The sequence below is a fragment of the Argentina silus genome, assembly GCF_951799395.1.
Source record: "Argentina silus genome assembly, chromosome: 15".
NCBI classification, from domain to species: Eukaryota; Metazoa; Chordata; class Actinopteri; order Argentiniformes; family Argentinidae; genus Argentina; species Argentina silus.
The window spans coordinates 11,249,294-11,256,793 of record NC_139669.1 but is presented as its reverse complement, the minus strand read 5'-3'; the positions used below and the strand labels follow the sequence as shown (position 1 = coordinate 11,256,793).

The window sequence follows — 7,500 nt, the reverse complement described above, 5'->3', positions numbered from 1 at the left end:
AATGTAAAATGATTTGACAAAATCCATGGCTTAAAAAGGAGGTACCAAATGAATACATCACTTATATTATATATTTGTTTTTACAATATATGTTTTATATGTTTTTACATTATTCATTGTTGGCGAATTGTTCTACTCTGTTTGGCAGCCTACTGTCCCAATTGTGTTCCTTATATCTCTGATTCACAGACTATCTGCCGTAAGAGAATGGGGTGACTGTACCTTTAGTTTGTGCAGGGTCAGGTCCCCCAGCCTGCAGTAGACTTTAGCGTAGTAGCGAGCCTCCATAGGGTGCTGCAGGACGGCAGGGCTGAGAGAAAGACACTTCAGGTAGTAGTTCTCAGACATCTCATACTGCTGCAGGGAATGGTAGACTGTGGCCAAGCGATGGAAAGCCGTCCGCTCGTTCACACGGACACCTACGAATGATTATACAGAAGTACAGAAGTATGTGGTCATCCAACATCACGAATGAAAGAAACAACATATTCAAAAGAACTGTTTGGATGCTGAATCCTCATCGGATATTATAGAAAATGAACACCAAACCAGGTTTTTACCTTGGTTGGGTGTTAACAACTGTGGTCATTCTATGAAGTGTTATTGATATGGTTGTGAATCCTCCTGGGTACCTGTTTTGGTGCTGATCTCGACAGCCAGCATGGCGTATTGCAGAGCCTCTTCATGTTGTCGCTGGGCCATCAGCAACTCTGTCAGTTTGCACAGCAGTCGGAACTCTGAGTGCACATCCCGGATGCTCCTGGCAAACGGAAGACTCCCATCCTGCGATACAGCACGGAGGTCAAGAAATGACTGTACAATCATTTGCTTTTAACTACTGGGGGGGGGGGGGGTGTTTGTTGGTGAAAATGGCAATAAAAATGTATATATCAAAAAAAAAAAAACGCTTTTAATTGACTTAGACCAGGGTATAAGGATATCTAAGAGTATCTGTAAATGTAACATTATAACAAATGGATTGCATCGAGCGACATTGTATTGAAACTACTGTAGTACACAAATATAACTTTGAGATATCGACCAGACATGATGATAACATTAAATACTACACAATACAGATGGTAATACTATGCAATACAGTAGAACTGACAGAGCCAGCACATAGTAGCACATGTCATCAGCCTTACCCTGAAGAAGGGCAGCGAGGCCATCCTGTTCCTGTGTCCTTTGAAGAACACGTCTCCTGCCTCTTCATAGATACTCATGGCAAAGTGTGGATCATTCATCCTAAGAGCGGTCTTCACTGCTGCCTGTCAATCAACGGTAACAAGTCAGTAATCAATCAATACAATGAGGGAACTTTTTGGTAATATGGGAAGTGCTTGTGCTTGAATGTAGCTCAATAATGTGTTATTTGCAATGCACATGCCACCTGTATTGGGTGTAACCAAACCAGGATGTTGTAAATGAGGTATGTAGATATCAACAGATAAAGGAGTAGTTCATCAGGGTATGTTATTGACTGATAAGAGTCACCTAGATTATCATTATGTTTATGTAGGCACAACGAGGTAAATCCACATTTGCTCCAATCTCTTTACCTTCACTCCTTTTCAAGAACCTTTCATGTAGTTCTCTTTTCCCTTAGTCTCTCTCCACCAACCACCCCCCCCCCCCCCCCCCCACACACACACTCTCCATCTCTCTCTCCTCTCTCACCTGTAGGTACATGTCGGCCAGTTCGTCCTCAGCAATGAGGTAGTAGATGCGTCCCACCTGTAGCCAGGTCTCTGACTCCTCCTCCCTCTTGCCCAGGTCGATGGAGATCCTCAGACTCTGCTTGGTGTAGTCCAGAGACTTACGGGATGACCTGGAGATGGACATGACAAATGTCACCAGAGTCATTCTATGTTCCTCACTAAGTCGCCTCTGATGTGTGGCATTTTGCATACAAGTTCATGACATTGCACATTTATGAAAATTTATTACAATTATTATTTTTGAAATTAGCCACATCAAATAGAACACATGTTCTTTTTGTGCTTTTCTCACTACCGTGTGTTGAGAGCAGTGGAGGCTGGTGGAGGTAGAAATTGCACATTTGATACCATTCCTCATTCCATTCCATGCATTAGAATTAGCCCGTCCTTCCGATTTCTACCTCCGCCAGCCTCCCCTGTGTGAGAGAGAAGAGAAGACAGACTCACTTCTCTGTGTTGAGGGACAGGTAGAGGCTGCTGAGGATCTCCAGGTACTCTCCCTCCAGCCTCTTGTCCTTCAGTTCCCTGGACACAGAGACACAGTGTTCGTAGTAGAGGATGCTCTGGCCGTACAGGAGCAGGTCCGCATACAGACGACTCAGCACCTTGGCCACCACCATCTGACCTACAGGACACAGATAACAGAGGGGAGGAGTGGTTTTAATGGCAGAGGAATACCAGGTGTAACACTCTCTCTTATTCAATATTCATCAGATTAGAAGATACATTTATGAGTGCAGTTATGGGACGGGAGTTGTATAGTCTAACAACTCACTGTGTAGGTTCCTGGCTTGTAAGGCGATCAGGAGACCCATCTCGCAACATAGCCTGACGTCATGACTTTTCCCCCGGTCCTTGTAGCTCCGCCCCAGCCACAGGTAGGCCTGGACATGCTCCTCGTCGATGGGACTCTCCCAGATCTCCATGAAGAGACACAGAGATCTGACACAGCAAAAAAAAACAAGAAAAAAAACATAGAATCTGCATCACTAGAACCTACATACATCTTCCCAGTAAGGCAATATTAAGGACTTCAATGTGTGTGTCATTGAGGTACAGTGAGCCTATCCATTAGAATTGCTCAAAGATGACCCCTGGTGGTTGTTTTGCTTGGTGTAATAGCCCCAAGAAAAAGGCAAATCGACTCACTACCTAAATGTACTCTGTCGTCACTGATATATTAAACACTGACCTACTGTACATTTTACCAGGGACCTTGCGATGATATGGTATGCGCCTTGTGCTACACCACTGAGCGCCCCGACCTACTATACATTGACCATTAATTTTTTTTTCCCAAAGTGGGTACATTAGTGTCCGTATATGGTGTGCCATTTGGAATGGTATACTGACTGACAATGACACCAATCGTTCAGCAGCATAAACTGTCTTTGTCAGACATTCCATATCCGAGTGTATGGTATCTCACCTGACCAGGAATCGTTCAGCCACCCCGGGTGCCCCCACCCCCAGTGCCAGGCAGCCCAGGTTGGCGAGGGCCAGGGCCTGGTTCCTCTGGTTACCACTCTCCCTGGAGATCCTCAGGGCGCAATGGAGGTGCCGGCCGGCCTCTGGGACGCGGCCCTGCCTCCTCAGACACAGGGCCAGCAGGTTGTGGATCACTCCCCTCTGAGTGGGGCTGTCTGTACCCTGCAGGGAGGTGGAGGGGTTAGGAGACAAAATTCTCAGAGAGACGTGAACAATCGGTAACTCTTTCCAATGAGTTGCCTCTATACATGTGTATACATGTGTAGTGACATTGTAATGGCATTGTATTAACATGTTGTTACATAGTAATACGTCATTACATGGAAGTACATGGAGCTGACAAGTTTATGTTTGCATGTATGTATGTATGTATGTATGTATGTATGTATGTATACATGTTGTTAAGTTGTATAAGGAACAAACAAAAGTGCAATTGGAATGGCTATAGATATGCTGTCTGATTTACCTGCAGTGATTGTAGCAGTGGCTGCAGGGTGTTCTGGGCTCTTTCTGGCTGACCCGTCAGCACCAGCAGCCACCCCAGCAACACAGAGGCCTCGAAGCCCTCCTCTTCATTAATACTCGCCCCTGTCTCCACGGCCTGTTGGGCGCAGGGCACAGCCTTCTCCAGGGCTCCATGCTGCTGGTACACACAGGCCAGGCCCAGACACAGGTCCCTTTGGGTCTTCATGTCCTCCCCCTTTTCGGCTAGAACCAGAGCCTGCTGGAGGTACACCACGATCTGGGCTGGGAGCAGCGACGTGCCCTCCCTCCAGCGAGGGTTCAGACGCACCGAGTTCTTCACAAACAGCTCCACCCTCTGGAAGGCGTCCTGGAGAGAGTGGTCCTGGCCTGAGTCCAGGCTCAGAGAGGCCAGAGCGAGGTAAGGCATGTATTTCCGATGGTAGAGCCGACTGAGGAGCCAATTGAGGTCCAGGGGCGCGACGGGACGCCCCTCCTCGGCAGAGAGGGTGACGGTGAGGAACTGGAGCCTCTCGACGAAGGGCAGCGCGTCGTCGGTCTTCCTCAGCAGCAGGAACAGGCCGGAGGCGAGGTAACAGACCCGGGCCTCCAGGTGTTTGTCTCCCTCCACCACAGACCTCCGCAGGAGCAGCTTCAGCAGCTCAAACTCATCCAGGGAGGTGAAGCTGTGGCTGGGGAGGCAGAGGAGCAGAGCGCTGGCCTTCTCCAGGGTCTGGGGAAGCTTGTCAGCCATCTTCTGTTTGAGGTAGACGGCGGTGACGTTGGTGTAGAGAGCGATGAGGAGGGGCAGGTCAGAGAAGCCGTCCACGCTGACGCCCAGAGCTTCCTCGTAGTACACACGGGCCTGGGGGGGGGGGCAAATTAAATGTGACTTTTGCTTGACCCAAACGGAAATGTGGTCCCCCTCTAAGTAAATATTACCCAGACATTTATTGAGTGAGAGGGAACATTAATAACAGATGCTATACGAAAACAAGAAAAATACATGTGTGTGTGTGTATGTGTGTGTGTGTGTATTTATATCACATGGGTATGTCTCCCCTACCTGGGAGTACTTGAGCTTCTTGGCGCAGAGTCGGCCCAGTAGGAAGCATGCCCGTCGGTGTGCCCAGTGCATACCACACCTCTTAGCCCCCTCCCTCACAGTCTCCAGATGCCCTAGCAGCTCCTCCTCACTCTGCCCGCTGAACGTTGCCCACAGGTAGGAGTGATGGACGTCATACAGTGGCAGGAAGTCCTCCTGGAATGAATGGATAATATAATAAATGAAGATTTGAATGAACGAGTGAATAAATGTACTGAACCAGAGAATCCAGATATCCAGAGGACAACTGCCCTGCTTTTAGTTACATTAACTGCTGGACCTCTCTGACCTGGAAGTGGTCATGGTTGAGCAGGGTCAGGGTAGGGTCACAGAGCTCTGACTCCTCTCCCTCCCAGCTTCCCTCCTCCATGAAGAGAGGCGGGTCTTCCTGAAACTCATCCATCTCCCTGAAGGTGTCATCCAAGCTGAAGGACAGAGGCTCTCCCTCACGCCCCAGGGGGTTGTGGGATTGATAGAGGGAGAGCCGTGGAGAGGAGTGAGAGAGGGAGGGGCGAGGGGAGGAGTGGTAGGGGGGCGTCCCGCCACTCTTCTCTGAGATGAGGCTCTGACGAGCACTCACAGGAGCCTTGTGGTCTGGAGGAAGAAGACAGAGATACTAAGCGTTTTTACATACACTATCTCACTATATTTTAGAAAATCACTTTGTATTAAAACTCAGCAGCCTTTTTACTCTAAGCAGGGAAACAGGTTTTAGGTTCCCCTATCATTTGTTTCTCCAAAAGTGTGCTATTAGTAGTAATGTTCTTGGCTAAATTAATGGGACTATATGGGATTTATTGGCATGTAATAATCCAATATTCAGCCCAGGGTATATAGGATAAACAACTTCAGCTTGTTATGTTACCTTGTTTTGGCTGGTTTCTGATGTACGTAAAGTCAGACTCATCCAATCTGTCTGTGAAAACACAGGATGACATCATTTAAGAGTTGATTCTCGTTTTTAAAAGGGGAAAACTATTTGGTCCTGAAGTGGCCACATGACGGGAAAAACACTTACATAAAACTATGGTCATCTAATACTTTGATGCAGTTACCATATATTCAGTACCAGGGGAGGCTGGTGGAGGACATAGTAATGCATGGAATGGTATAAGGAATGGTATCAAACATGTGTGAGCCCGTCCTCCGATTTCTACTTCCACCAGCCTCCCCTGTTCAGTTCAGTAGGTATGAATGAATCCAACAACCTCCAACCAACTGAGCCATTACAACCATACACACACACACATTCCACATTAGTTTACTGTTCAGCACCTGATCAGTGTGTGAGTCTGGTTCCTCTCAAGGTTTCTTCCTCCCAGGGAGCTTTTCCTTGCCACTGTGTTTTATATTGTTCTCCCTTTTTTCTCTTTTTTCCTTGACTTGCTTTTTGGGGGTCTATGGTTTGGTGTTAGATCATATTGTTTGTATTGTATTTATTGTTTATATTGTCTAGTATTGTTGTGAAGCACTTAATGGCTCATTTGTCTATATAAAAAGTGCTATACCAATAAATGTGACCGACTGATTGATGAATCCCTACCTAGTCTGTACACAGCACTGATGTCAGAGGAGAACAGTCTCTCCAGGAGGCTGCCGCTGCTGTCGCTGGGCTCAGCGCTGCAGGGGTTAACCTGGGCCAGGGCCGCCCTCTCCTCCTCAGTCAGAAAGACCAATTGTCCGTCGCTGCGGCAGGGAGACAAAGACAGCATTATAAGCCATGTGACTCTCATTTCAAGACCCTGCAGCTCTCAAACCTCCCCCTCCCAACCCCGCGCCTGCTGACCAGAGATAATAGGATCATAGAAAGGTCAGAAAGATGGATAAATATCACACGTCAACTGTCCTAACAGGCCCAGTTTCCGAGAAAAAATAACATTACTAGTTGTTTCCACTAGTTGTCTAAATCGAATAAAGTCAAGTATAAAGTTGTTATGTCACTTGTTTTGTGCATGGATAAGATATGTTACCCAGCAACAATGGAAAGTGGTTTAAACCAAAGTGAAAAGTGGATATAGTACATTTCACCAATGTTAGAATGTTTAACCAATGGCTATTGAACCCAGCACACATCAGTCTTCACAGTAAACAATAAACAGGTCATTTCCCCCTGTCATCCCTGTCCTCATCCCAGTCTCTCTTACAGTGGCTCGGTGTCGAGCGGCTGGACGTGGGCCTTGTGTACGAAGCCTGTGTGTCCTGTGGAGGTGTGTGTGCCTATGAACATGTCCAGCCCTCGGACCAGCAGCCCCTGGACCTCCACCACGTCCCCCCGACTCAGCTGCAGCTCCTCACGACCCACTGGGTTATGGTCCACCACCGCTACACAGGACCCCGTCACTGCAAGGGGGGGGGGGGGGGGGGGGGGGGGGGGGGGGGGGGGTGAAGGAGGTGAGTCGCATAGGCAACTGTACCCATTTTCTAGAGAATGCCTAATTACGGGAATACTAGAGAAAAGTACTCAAAAATACTCTATGTAAGTATATACGTGTTATGCAAGGTTGTGGAGATATCTACATGATGTAGTTTGTGTGAAAGAATAGACATAAATGTAGTTTGTGTATGCCTTTGAATGTAGTGCTTCCCGTACAGTACAGCAAAGGAGGCTGGTGGAGGTAGAAGCCTCATTCCATTGCAATGCTTGGAATGGAATGAGGAATGGTAAGAAATGTGGCCATGCATTACAATGAGCCTTCGGTTTCAACCTCCACCGGCTTCCACTGG

At 47.6% G+C, this 7,500-nt stretch overlaps 1 protein-coding gene across 1 annotated transcript in view; it reads right to left on the bottom strand.

The window, feature by feature from the left end:
• Positions 1 to 7,500, bottom strand: part of sh3tc2 (SH3 domain and tetratricopeptide repeats 2) — a 19,118-nt gene that overhangs the window by 2,160 nt on the left and 9,458 nt on the right. Inside the window, exons 9-21 of the mRNA XM_083686180.1 lie at positions 6,921 to 7,116; positions 6,320 to 6,462; positions 5,642 to 5,692; positions 5,066 to 5,370; positions 4,738 to 4,932; positions 3,676 to 4,536; positions 3,151 to 3,371; positions 2,497 to 2,663; positions 2,169 to 2,346; positions 1,681 to 1,831; positions 1,149 to 1,271; positions 633 to 783; positions 223 to 419 (exon numbers count right to left, since the gene is read on the bottom strand). Of these exons, the coding sequence (XP_083542306.1) occupies positions 223 to 419; positions 633 to 783; positions 1,149 to 1,271; positions 1,681 to 1,831; positions 2,169 to 2,346; positions 2,497 to 2,663; positions 3,151 to 3,371; positions 3,676 to 4,536; positions 4,738 to 4,932; positions 5,066 to 5,370; positions 5,642 to 5,692; positions 6,320 to 6,462; positions 6,921 to 7,116 (2,939 nt within the window). The remainder of the gene's footprint in view (positions 1 to 222; positions 420 to 632; positions 784 to 1,148; positions 1,272 to 1,680; positions 1,832 to 2,168; positions 2,347 to 2,496; positions 2,664 to 3,150; positions 3,372 to 3,675; positions 4,537 to 4,737; positions 4,933 to 5,065; positions 5,371 to 5,641; positions 5,693 to 6,319; positions 6,463 to 6,920; positions 7,117 to 7,500) is intronic.